The sequence below is a fragment of the Asterias amurensis genome, chromosome 17 (genome assembly GCF_032118995.1).
Source record: "Asterias amurensis chromosome 17, ASM3211899v1".
NCBI lineage: Eukaryota > Metazoa > Echinodermata > Asteroidea > Forcipulatida > Asteriidae > Asterias > Asterias amurensis.
In genome coordinates this window covers 11,429,223-11,443,222 of record NC_092664.1, presented here as the reverse complement: position 1 = coordinate 11,443,222, position 14,000 = coordinate 11,429,223, and the positions used below count along the sequence as shown (strand labels likewise).

The 14,000-nt window shown below is 38.6% G+C and overlaps 1 protein-coding gene across 1 annotated transcript in view; it reads right to left on the bottom strand.

Moving 5' to 3' along the window:
• Positions 1 to 14,000, bottom strand: part of LOC139949615 (uncharacterized) — a 54,900-nt gene that overhangs the window by 3,220 nt on the left and 37,680 nt on the right. Inside the window, exon 3 of the mRNA XM_071948052.1 lies at positions 2,719 to 2,851. Coding sequence (XP_071804153.1) covers positions 2,721 to 2,851 — 131 coding nt within the window. The 3' untranslated portion in view covers positions 2,719 to 2,720. The remainder of the gene's footprint in view (positions 1 to 2,718; positions 2,852 to 14,000) is intronic.

The window sequence follows — 14,000 nt, the reverse complement described above, 5'->3', positions numbered from 1 at the left end:
ACCGACTAGTGAGGACCTATTGTCCCTATTGAAAATGTCCTCGGAGGGTTGGCTATACAAACACACGCGTCCTTATGGATCACCATGATTGTGGGGTCCTGCAAAAGGTTTCGCCATCTATTGACCTTTAAGATGGCGGCGTGGTGACGTCATCAACAAAAAGGGGGGGGGGGGGGGTGGGGACAAATATTACAACGGCAGCAACGGCAGCACGACGGCGCTTGAGAGGCTTTTGATTAACATGGTTCATTTCCCCCCAAGGCGTCTTTACTACAGCGAAATATTATTGTTCCATTACGAGACGTTAATCAATATTACATTCTTAATCGAACTTGATCCTTAGAAATATTTTGGTCATGTGAAGACGAGCGTGTTGGGCATTCCAGATAAGAGTGTGCACGTTCTCTGCATAATTGATGTATCAATCTCAAATTATGCGCTAATAAAAAAAGAGACTTTTAAAGACATTTTTTTTGTCTCAGCCGTTTCCAAGATCTGAAATGTTTCCCTAATGGTTTCTTTCAATTAGGACCGCTTTCTCCCCAGACAAACCGATTCTTCAATTCGTGTTATAAGACAAAACAACACCGAAGTTATGAATCTCGTCAGGCAGGCTTGGGTAACTGATTGGGGTGACTTACTCAACTCTTTGCCCCCAATTCGTCTTGATTTAAGCTCGGAAATCACTCGCCAACAAGGCAGAAAACATGAATGTTTCAACCCAGAAAATGACACTTTAAAAAGTTGGCTGTACTAGACTACAATAAGATTGATAATGGATTTGTGTGCAGTCATTTTAAGCATTTTACTGTTTTTGTTTTGGAGTTTCCATAGCTGTGTAAACAAGGATGTTTTCGACATCGGGGATTGGTTTCTCAGTGTTGGGGGGGGGGGGGTGCTGGACGCCGTTTTGGGTGTCAGGTCAGCTCAGTAGTTTATTTCCCCGGCCTTTCACTTTTATATACCCCGGTTCGAATCCAACCTTAGACCCGGAGTCTGTTTCCGTCGTGTTGCCGTTGTTATATTTTTCCCACCCTTTTTTTTTTTTTTGGGGGGGGGGGTGGGGCGTGGTTGTTGGGCAGGTGGAGGTGACCAAAAGTTGCTTAATAAGAAGATCAAGTTGTAGCAATTCTACTAATTTACAGCTTGATCAGGGGAGTGTCCGTGATCTTAAAATGCATCAATATTTACGGCTCTAGACATAAAATACAGACGAGCCGAAGTTTATTATATCCATCTCCTAAACTGCGTCACTAATTTGGATTTTGACTAAGATCCCACTTGTCCCCTTTTTCGAAGAATTAATTATTTATTTACCCCCACCCTGAATTTTATTTACTATCTTGCGGATTATGTGGCTTTAAAGTCCAACAAACCCCAGGGGAAAGCCAGCCATTCTCCAGTGGAATTCTCTGAATGTGTTAGAGGCATTCTAGCGTGCAGTATTTTGAAACGGTATGCTCCGCTGCACAAGTTCGTTGCTCTGAGAGAAGTAGGTTCGTGTTGGAAGGAATGCACGTCTAGATGTTTTGTCTCACCGGACCAAAAACTAACCAACGGTTTGCACACAAGTTCGAGGAACAACACCCGATGTTTGTACAGGGGAGGACATGTTAATGCAGTTCAAATAAAAATGGTCCAAACCAAGTAAGTGTACTTTCATAGAAATTATGATAACAAGGTTTTTAATTAAAATTATTCGTGACAGCTACAAAATGTGTTAATGAGTCATACATAATATGGAAACACCCTACACGATTTTAGCTCTGGTGTTGACTCTGCTAGCATGATGTTCGTACATATCTGGACCTCGTTGGTTAAGGGTGGACCGGGAAGGGGGTTGGGTTGAGCATAGAGCAAAGACAGGGTTGAGGGATTGGTTTGCACTTAATTTTACAACGGGTAAAATGTATTATCTTTTTTCTATTTTCCCCCTCTCGGCTATGCCTAAAAAGGTCCGCACTATTTTTTTTAGAAGGACAGCATGCCCACATCGGGAATGGAAAGATGCTTGTCAAGTAGAACTATTTCGCCTGGGTAAATTCACATCGTAATTATCTATCATCGTATTGATTAATGTTTTCCAATTGCGGGGTTATCCTGTTTCTTTATCTTCGTGTTTATGTCCCTTATTCTGTAGAGTTGGTGTAATGTTTATAAATCTTTTTATCTTCTCCATTGTTGGAGGTGTTGAGGAAAAAAAATAAAAAATAAAAAATGCATATGGCATGACGGTCTGTGCAGCGTCTGCTATGGCTGTCCGTTTACTAGTCAGAAATGGTGAAAAGAGCCAAGAGGGTAAATTAAAATAAAGCAGTGGATTCGAGGTATGCATGCCCTGATAAAGTAAATGTTAGGGCCTTGTCACACTAAGCAACTTGTTCAGGCAACTTGTATATGCAACCAACTGCAGTGCACGCAACAGGACCACTTTGATAGCACATCGTTATTTTTCGAACATCGTCTTACGATCTCCAGAAGCAATTAGCCTTTTTGAGGCATGGCTGACGTAATAGGAGTGTACTGTTTGGTTTGGGTGTATACACACAACTTTACCCAAACCTTATAGCGTTGTAGCATTGTGTTCATCATTATCTCAAAAGGCTTACTCAAATGTGAATTAATGGGTACTCGTTTTGGAGATTGCCTGGAACTGGTTGCCTGTTAATTGGCTCATGTGACGAGGGCCTTAAGGGATGTCGCATGAAATGTACATACCTTTAACGTCTTCTGGAGTTTGGTTTCAAGGCTGATGCCAGATACTTGCTTAAATGGTCGTTATACCACATTCCCCGGACGTTGTCAATAGCGTTCAGACCCGTTGACCTCATTTGCTGACGTTTAACTGTACCTGCAATCAATAAAAAAAACTTATAATCAATTAACAACATACGCCTCCACATAGAGCAGTGGCCACTATTGGCAATTACTCAAAATAATTGTTGTTAGCATCACAATGGATAGAGCTGTTGATAGTATAAAACATTGTGAGAAACGGCTCACTCTGAAGTAAAGTAGTTTTCGGGAAAGTAGTAATTTAGCTAGAATTTAATTTCGAGACATACAGGACTATATTATGAGGGGTCGAAATCAAGCATCTAAGAATACAACTTCGTATGACAAGAGAAAATTTTCTTCCGTTATTATCTCCTCGCAACTTCGACGACCAATCGAGTTCAATGTTTTTTCAATGGTTCGTATTTTGTCCATACTTATGTTGAGATACATCAATTTAAGAAGATTGGTCTCTGACAACTACCAATAATGTCCAGTGTCTATAACAACTAGACCACCGAGACTGCCGGTATAGCTACAATTCGAATCCTATGTTTTTAGCAGCGGATATCCGCAAAATTTGCATCGCGGATAAATAATATTAATTTTAATTTTGCTATAACTTTCTTATTTAGATTGTTCTGATGGATTCCAGCAATGCTGCTGTCAGTTGTTTTTATGTCATCGATGATCTGACTCTGCTCATCCGGACCTATCAAACAGTAAGTTCACCCCATCAAAACTCTTCTTGCTTATAGCATACTTGAAGATTGTAGAACTGCAGTACTTGCCTAAGATAAGTACCCTCTGCCTTTGGTAATGCAACTGCTGCAGTTTTGTTTTTCAAGTGTCTCTTAGTGTTTGAATCGGTACAATATATAAGGAAATAATAATAAAACATCTCTGGGGTTGGAGTACTTAGGCACGACTTGCCGGCACCGGAACGATGAGACGGGTTATCCAATGACTATTTATCCCGGATTCATAGAAAAATACCCCCGGTAAAGTTAGCCACCAAAGCCATTGAAGCTTTTAAGCAATTTCTGTGGATGAGATTCTCATTGGATCATGTATCGATGGCACGGCACAGATGACAAGGAGATCCCTTTTATCGGGTCCTCCTCTCTAATGATAAGAATCAATCTTGAAGAGAGCAAACTGGACTGACTTCTGAAAGGGTATCAAACTGCTACCACTGTGGGATCGTGAAAGGATTGGAATTTCGGTGTAATGAGCTTCTACCTATTATATCGTTGCGGTACCCACTGTCAAAACATTCGAACTGTCTCTAGCTACCGGGCAGTCTCGGTAGTCTAGTTGGAAGACACTGCAGACTCTAGAATTGCAAGGGTCGTGGGTTCGAATCCCATAATATGCCTGTGATATTGATTTACAGGACTCGGAAAAGTACTGACAATGCTAACACACAATCGATCTATTGGTAAAAAACAAAATTAACATTCTTTATCCCCAATGCAAATTTAACATCTCCAACAATAACAACAACAACAACAAAATCACTTACAACAACTGCAAATCAACAGTCATCATCATTGACGTCATTGTACACTTTTTTCTTTTCTTTTTTCCCTTTTTTTTTAAATTGGTTTCTTTAAAGGTGGTCGCGGTTTTGAGATATCGCCATAACTCCGGAGGGAATAATGTCAATGGAGGAATAATTAAGAGAAAACTGTAAGAAGCGTTAACGGTAACGCCTTCTTATATTATTCATTTTTGGGGGACATGAGGTGGTGTATTTATTTATTTTTTTTTTTTTTTACATACTTTGAAATTGATGTTTCTCAAAATGAATTATACTATTCTAACTACGTAATAAGATGGTTTTTTTTTTGCTTTATAATTAATACTACTAAATAATATAATATTATCGTTTTTGCCACTCTATTTTTGTGTCTGTTATAATTATTAAAAGTAATGCTATAATATTAGTGAAAACAATTATAACAACATTTTTTATAGCACCCGATGCAAAAGCCTCTCAGCGCATAAAGAGAACGATGGAGTTACAATGAGTAAAATATAGACTACAAGTAAGCAGATTACCATAAGAAGCTTTAAACAATTAGAAAAAAACCTACTCATTGGCCCATCGGCTGATTTACCGCTTACATGGAAAATCAAGTATACCAAATAATAAAGTACATTGGAAACTGACTATCTAAGAAACGTAGCGAGATCAGTTTGGTTACGCGTTGGTAGTGAAGTTAAAGGAACACGTTGCCTTGGATCGGACGAGTTGGTCTATAAAAAGCGTCTGTAACCGTTTTTTATAAAATGCATATGGTTGGGAAGATGTTTAAAAAGTAGAATATGATGATCCACACAAGTTTGCCTCGAAATTGCGTGGTTTTCCGTGCAATTTCGAGGCATGTTTGTGTGGATCATTGTATTCTACTTTTACAACATCTTTCTACCCACATGCATTTGATAACAAACGGTTACAGACGCTTTTTATAGACCAACTCGACCGATCCAAGGCAAAGTGTTCCTTTAATAACGAGCCATTACAGCGAAATCGGTAGTCCAAGGTTAACAAGCATGACAGTTTTTTTTTTTTTTTAAGAATTGAGAGGTCTCACGAATTCCAAAAATCTACTACCCCGCGGTAGTAGAATCGTAAGTCAGTTCTCTAAAGAACAAACTAAACCTGGCAAGTAGATTACGCAAACCAAATATTGATACGTCGCCATGCAATGCCTTAAATCTTATACTCGACCAAAAATAATTCAAAAGACGAGGGAAACAAATAGCTCGATTTAGGTAAACAGTTTGAATGAATGTTACAAAAAGACAACATTAAAGGAAATGATGCACCGGAAGCATAATTTACAGCGCCACAAATTTCAGTGGATCATGCACCGGCATGTTATTTTGGTATGTGTGTGTCAGTTCAATTTCCCATTCCTGCCTGTCGATAATAAATAGTGGTAACTACATTGTGTGTATAGTTTTTGCTCCAGGAAAAAACATACATTCAATCAAATAAAATGTCTGCTCTCCGCCCTCCTTAGGCAATATCACTTCTAATCTATCACCCACGAAAAAACAACCCACACCTAACTATTATTTTCTCGGAAACCTAATAGGTCAACCATATTCCCCTATAGGAATGTAAGTAGCCTCTACTAAAACACACACACCTTTTTTTTAATCTGACACCCCTCACTCGTGGGAGATTCTGTACGGGGTCTTTACTACTCTTAGTGTACTACAGAGTGTGTGTCTGCATATACTGCTGACTCAAAACCCCACCACCTCGCATAAATATTACATGGCACGTGGTCAAATAACCCCAAGCCTGGCCACACCTCGTCTACTTTGTTGTACCCTTGGGTTTGATTTCCCAAGTGATTCATAGAGACTTCATTAACTTTATGTTGTGTTTTTTTTCTTTCTTGTGTACCAGCGATTTCAGAATTATAAATTTGTTCATTTCATCACGATCGGGGCTTTTTCACTTGAGATCAAATACGTGGAAAATAACTCCTTTCTCGAAAACTACGTCACTTCAGAGGGAGCCGTTTCTCTCAATAATTTATACCATCAACCTCTCTCCATAATACTCGTCACCAAGTGAGGTTTTATGCTAATAATTATTTCGAGTAATTACCAATAGTGTCCACTGCCTTTACTATAACACCAACATGTACCGAGCTTTGATGAAAGCGAGTAAAACATAAATAAAGAAATTTAAATTATTTTATCAACAGTGAGATTTCATTTTATCGGTCCTGTGAAATCCGCCATTAGAGTCAGCGGCATTGATTGAATTAATGCTCTTGGATACCGCCATAGTAGGTCACCTGCTACAAAGGATAATTCCAAATTCTTTTTGACAGGCCGCCTAGAATCGGGTCGAAGCTCGTAGCTTGTAAATTGCAAAAGGAAAATCTAAAAACGCTTTACAAAAAATGTCTTTGAAATGCAGCAGCCTTAACAATACCGCATTGGATTTGATTTAATACCATTGTTTCCCGTTTGTACGGTGGTAGATAGTGACCGGCTTACAACTGGAATTAAACAAATTGATGTTTAAGTTACTGAATAAATATAGTATGTATCGTTTGAAGGCATTGGACTCCTTAAGTAATTTGTCAGAGACCAGTATTCTCCACTTACCATGGTGTTTCCCAACATTATGCATAACATAAAAAAATCTTTTAAAATTTGGACTCAGTATTGAACATTGAAGTTACAAGAAAAAAACACCCTTGTTGTACAAATGTGTGTGCATAAAGATCCAAAAACAAAAGGCTTCGGGCTTGAAGGCATTTCATTATTTAGGTGAGCAATTGCCTCTTTCTCAAAATGTACGTAACATCAGAGGGAGCCGTTTCTCACATTGTTTCATGACATCAACAGCTTTCCATTGTTTGTTACCAAGTAAGTTGTTCTGCTAAGACTGATTCTGAGTAAAATGTCAATAGTGTCCATGTGCCTTTATCACTAGATGAAGCAGTGTTCTTTATGTTCCACTTTATGTCAGTGTGAGAAAAAAAAAACATAGAAATTCAATAACAGTCAAAACCCATTTATTTCATTCCACATTTTTACTTTGAAATTGATTTCAACAGAACCAGTTCAGCTGTACAAATGATCTTGCCCAGCATTCATGTTTTCTTTCCCTGGGGATCATCTTTAACTGAGAGGAGAAACACAGCATTTATGCCCCACATCCCCTCTGGATGTTTCCCTCAGTCCGTATTTGTTCGGGGAAACAAAGAAATAATAGAAAACCCGCCGTCGCCGCTAGTTGAAAAAAAGATGATCAAAGACGAACGCAAGGTTTACGCAAGAGCAAGTTGCAACACTAATGAAACATGGCGTTTAAGGGTGTTGCAAGACGGGTATAGCATCTTGAGGCGACCACTTATAGTGAAGCATCCCTTAGCTGCCTGCGCCAGCGCGCCAACCCTGCAGGGCTTGAACATGGTATCTGCGAATTGAAGACACGATGGAAGTGTAAAGAGGGTCCCGTAAGGGGTTAATGGTGTAACTCATCTCTGTGGATTGAGCTGGCAGAAACATCAAGCGTCTCAGTGCATTTGTAACAACGAAAAGCTAGAAATCCGCGAATCAATTTGCAACATCGAAATGGTTTGTACTCTTTCTTCATGAAGTATGGAAATTAATATAAGTTTGAATTGAATAGAATTGAATTGAATTGAATTGAAGGCACTCTGGACTATTGGTAGTTATACTCAAAATAATTGTTACCGTAAAAACTTACTTTGATAACGAGCAATGGAGAGAGCTGTTGGTGGTATACAACAGTGTGAGAAACGGCTCCCTCTGAAGTAACTTATAGTTTTTGAGAAAGAGGTTATTTCTCACTCAAATATTATAATGGCTTCAAGCCTGAAGTCTTTTATTTCTTTTTAGGGATCTGAAAGCACACACATTTCTGCAGCAATATATTTTGTCGTTCTTTTTTTCGCTCGCAACTTTCAAGGGAAGGTACACGTTTGGTAATTACTCAAAACAAATATTAGCTTAAAAACTGACTTGGTATAACAAGCATTGGAGAGCTGTTGATAGTATAACACATTATGGGAAACGACTCCCTCTGAAGTAAGGTAGTTTTTAGAAATAGGTAATTTCTCACTAAAATAACAAAAGACTTCTAGCTAGAAGTATTTTATGTGAAAGCACACAGTTTCGTCCAACAAGAGTGATTGTTCTTTTATCATTTTCTCGCAACTTCGATGACCAAGTGAGCCCGAATTTTCACAGGCATGTTATTTTATGGTTATGATGGGATACAACCAAGTGAGAACACTGGTCTTTGACAATTACCAATAGTATTCCTTCCCTTTAACGACAAAATAGAGTCCAAATGTTCACAGATTTGTAATATTATGCATAAGTTGGAAACTCCAAGTAAGAATACTGGTTCTTGACAATTACCAAAGGTGTCAAATGCCTCTGAGGGCTTTCAACTCAAGTTACTGACCCACATTGTGCATCTTCATTTAACGTCTTACAAATTTTGTTTTTGAAGTGGGCAACGAAATTTAAATTGAAGAAAAGGTAGCATCACCCGTGGGTCAATCAGGTGCTATATTAAACACCGCTTTGTTATTATTTAATTGAATACACTATGAGGACAATAACATACGTACTCACAAGGGGTGGGCACTGTAATTTGACTACAAGCATTCCGCGCGCAAAATATTCGGGTGGGAAACAGACAACGAATCCATTGAAAAGTATTTGTTGAAAAACATTTGAGAACGGAGGTATCATTTTACAAGAGTGGGTTTACGTTAAGGACCTTCGGCTTTTACCCCGTGGGAGACGAACCATTCAATCTATTCTTATGGGATTTTGTTTTGTCGAAAGAGCAAACAAGCAATGAGTAATAAAATAAACCGACTTATAATATATAGGTGACGGTCGGGTTTACTCTTGGTCTATTAATAAATCGATGCTGTCATGTATTTCAGACTTTTTGAAATTGTTATCTCTTTTATTTATTTATTCCCCGTTGATTTTTTTTTTATAAGTGCTGTATTCCTTATTCTTTTTAGACGGTAGGTCTAGTTAAATTCTCTATGCCTCATACCTTCACCCAACTTGACTTACTGAACATAATTTGTTCATGTTGTGGTATCACAGTCTAAACCAACAAAAGCTGAGCAGGGGGCAGGTTTTTTTCAGATTTTTTCCCCGTACTAACCGCCGTTGGCTTAAACATTGTATTTACTTTCCAACTGTTTGCTTGAAAAATACTGCACAAACGAAAAGTTTATTTGATATATCTATTAACTTTCGGACGTTCCTAAAGAAAAACAACCAGTTTAAATCCCCTATTTAGAATCACCACAAACTTCCTTAAAGTATACCACAATATTTCCACTTTACCAGCTGATCAAAGCCCCTTTCAATGCCCAGTATACCACTTTTGTATATGGACGATTCATTACTTCTGAAGGGTGGTAAACTGATTGCTTTTGTCGGTCTCATCACTCCATTCCAACCAAATTATATTAAGCGGAAATCAGGCCACGGGTCCGACTGTGCAACGTACAATCCACAGCAAGTAATAGATTTCTCTCGAGCATTGTCAGTTTAACTTATTATCAAGTCCCATAAATCTGACAGGAAGCGAGAGTTGCTTTTGAAAAGGCGCATTAAACAATAATAGCAGAGGCCTGGAAAACCCTTACAGAGGACGGGCGGGGAAATGATTCAATTCTGACGGGATCTGCGATTCGCCAACACGCCGTGAAAATTTGTTTAAATTAGGCGCGAAAATCGTTCAGATTTGGCGCGAAATAATACTCCGAGTTATCACAGGTGACAATGGCATTTAGTCAGCAGTGCTAAGGATATTAATTTTGGTTTCATCCATTATGAGTGTCAGCACTGTATACTCAATACTTTACCGAACTCCGTGAAAAGAAATTACATGCATATAACCCGGGTTGGATTCGAACCCACGATCTCTGTAATTCTTAGAGGAGTGTTTTAACAAGTGTCAAACCCCACCCGAGTATGATGCATGTGGTTTGGTTCACAGAGCTCGGGCAAGTACTGAGTATACAGTGCTAACACGCATCGGTGTAAACTGGGTATAATCAAAACTAATGTTGGTTATCCCCAATTCAAATTTTCCAGCCTTAAAGTACTATAACTTAGATAAAGAATCCTCGAACACAAAAAGATCGGCTTAACTACGACAAGATAAGATGAGCTTTTAAAAAAATCCTCCCACCCCGACACACATACATTCACCCTATGGCAGTTGCATGTAATCCACCTCATCCCAGCTTTATAACTTGTAACCTCGGGCCATTTCGCAGCTTATAAGGACGAGAAAGACAATGTTTACTTTGAATTTTGTCGACGGGGAGTTATTTTGATTGAATAATGGTGTCTAGAGCATTGGGGCGTGTTTTCTATTTCAATTCTAGAGAGTAAACGTTTTGATTGAATCTTTTGGAAATGTTTTTCTCCTTGAAAATTAATAAAAGTGCGCAACAAGCTCAGCTGGAACCCTTAAAAGAAACGGATGAAGAAATAGTCACTGTGAATTAAAGACACTAGACACATTAGGTATTTGTCAGAGACTAACCTTCTCACTTGCTGTATCTCAATATTATATGCATACCATAACAGACCTGTGAACATCTGAGCTCGATCGGTTGTCAAAGTTGCGAGATAAAAATGAAAGAAAAAAAACCACCCTTGTCACAAGAAATTTTGAGTTTTCAGATGCTTGATTTTGATACCTCAAATTCTAAATCTGAGGTCTGGAAATCAAATTCGTAGAAAATTGCTTCTTTCTCGAAAACTACGTTACTTCAGAGGACGCCGTTTCTCACAATGTAACAATCAACTTTTCCCAAGCAAGTTTTATGCTAATTTTGAGTAATAACCAATAGTTTCCACTGCCGTTAAATGGTCTGGCTATAAGAGGCTTTTACAAAAGCGGAAGCTCCGCAAGGACGATTAGATGTCATGTCCTCTTATATAAGCAGCGAGTTATGTTCCCACTGAGCTTTGAGTCCTTAGGCGCTAGACACATTTGGTAATTGTCAAAGACCAGTATTCTCACTTGGTGTATCTCAACATATGCAGAAAATAACAAACCTGTGAACATTGGGGCTCAATTGGTCATCAAACTTGCAAGTAAATAGTGATAGAAGAACATCCTCGTTGAACAATGTGTTTGCTTTCAGATAAAAGGCTTCAGGCCTGAAGTTCTTTAATATTGAGTGAGAAAAAACAGCTTTCTCAAAAAACTACGTTACATTCAATAAGGGAGCTGTTTCAGAAGGTAAGTTGACAGAGGGACAAACTCGAATAAAAATTGCTCGGTAAACTTGAACAGGCAGGGAAGCTAACTCAAATATATGTAAACAACACAAAAACAACAAACAACAGTAACAACAACAACAACATCAACAATTGCAGCAACAATATCAACGTCAACAGCAATGGCGGCAACAACATCATCAAGAATAACAACAACACAACACATGAGGTTTCCACTGTGCTTCAATTAAATGTACCGTTACCGTTCTAATTATTCCATTATCAAGATGCACATGGAGCAATGGGGTCAATTGCATTTTATTAAGAGGAAGGGTCCCAGCTCCACGTTCTCACCACGCATTGGTCGATTTTTTCCCCTAAGTGAATCACTGTTTGACAAGACCAAGGGAATTATGCATTTTCCACTGTGTTCAAATTATGATTGATGGTGGGCATAGTATTTTTGTTGATTAGATTACGAAATGCAAGATAACAAAATCATTCGTGTATACGCGTTTGCGCGATAATGCAAAATAAAACTTGTCTATAAATCATTCTCGTTGACGCAGATCAAGTTGTGATGGGCTTCATTCACTAATCGAGTAATATACACATTATTCCTGAATTGACTACTGACATAGCGTAGAGAACCAATTTAATAAAAAGCATTTGCTAATTTAGTATGTGATTCCTAGCTTACATTAGCTAGCCCTAATTGCTCCACAACATCGTTTACACGCGATGAAATAATATTTATACAGAAACTGTCGTTCAATATGTTTTTCATTTTGGAGGTTTATTCCGGGGACATTGGATTGCACGGCTTGGCCTAAAAGGCAGGCAGACAATCGACGTCCGAACCTTTAGATATTGAGCGTTGCATTGTGCCCAGTGGCGTTGTATGTTCGCAGTTAAAGGAACATTGAATAATTGGTTTTTGCTAACAACGCAGTTACCGACATTGTGAGCACTTTATGTAATCCATCATATTATACTTATGACAAACATGTCGAAATTTGAACCCGATCGACCATCTAGGTCACACACAAAAAAGAAGTTTAAAACCGAGTACACATTTTTCATGACATCGATTAAGAAAGAAATGAAAAAAAAAACGTTCAAGCAAAAACTCCAAACCGCAAATTAATTTTATTTAGTTCTCATCAAGGGTTGAAAGAAATAATGAAAGAAAAAACCCTTGTCACATACACGAGGTTACGTGCGTTCAGACTGATGCTTGATTTCGAGACCTAAAATTCTAAGCCTGAAGTCTCGAAATCAAATTCGTGGAAAATAACTTCTTTCTCGAAAACTGCTCCACTTCAGAGGGAGCCGTTTGTCACAATGTTTTATACTACCAACCTCTCCCCATTTCTCGTTACCAAGTAAGGTGTTATGCTCATAAATATTTTGAGTAATTACCAATAGTGTCCACTGCCTTTAAAGTCTCTAAACGGTTGCGCGTCAAGACCGGGAAAAAAAAACTGCGAGAAAGTAAGAATGGCCTGACGAAATGAAGCGTGCCGTCTAAAGAATGCCCAATGGCTATATCTTAGAACAAGAATCGACAACAGTTTATGTTTATCGATTGCGTAGACATAAACGCCACACGCTACTACGAGACATCAGTTGGGTCTACTGAGCTTTCTCGCCTTTTAAAACTCCCCAGGTCGCACTTGTTTTTCCCCCGTTCCCTTTTTGCGCTTCTAGTTTGCAAAAGGGCTAGTTGGGTTAGCTCTGCGGCAAGACGCAAGCTTGCGTTACTAATGACTCAGGGAATGGGTTAAAGTATGAAGTAGAAAACAACCTGTTAGCGAATGATGACATGGTGACAGGGCGTACGTGGTTGTATTGACGTAATATTTGCGCGCGAGTTTTTTCCCGCCCCTTCTCAAGTGCACTAGACAGTTAATCCATGTTGTTTTGAGCGAGCGGTATGTTTGGCTTTTCAAAGCTCGTCATCTGTCGTTAAAAACATGAAGTCTTACGAACAAGTCTTGAAGGCACTGGACACGTTTGGTTATATTGTCAAAGACCAGTATTCTCACTTGGTGTCGCTCAACATGTACATACAATATCAGACATGGGGAAATTTGGGCCCAATTGGTAATGGAAAGTTGCAAGAGAATAATGACAGAATAAAAAAAAACACCAAAGTTGCATTACTTTGAGTGCTTTCAGATGCATGATAAAAGGCTTCAGCTGAAGTATTTCTTTATTTGAGTGAGAAATTATCTCTTCTATCATAAACTACGTTACTTCAGAGGGAGCAGTTTCTCTCCCTATGTGTTATACTACCAAAAGCTCCTCATTGCTAACATTTATGTTGAGTAATTAACAATAGAACAGTGCCTTTAAAAACACACCATCGGAATCCAAACTTACATAAAGAATCAATCTTCTACAGAGGTATTAAGTTCGACTGGAGTGCTTTCGAAAAAAAT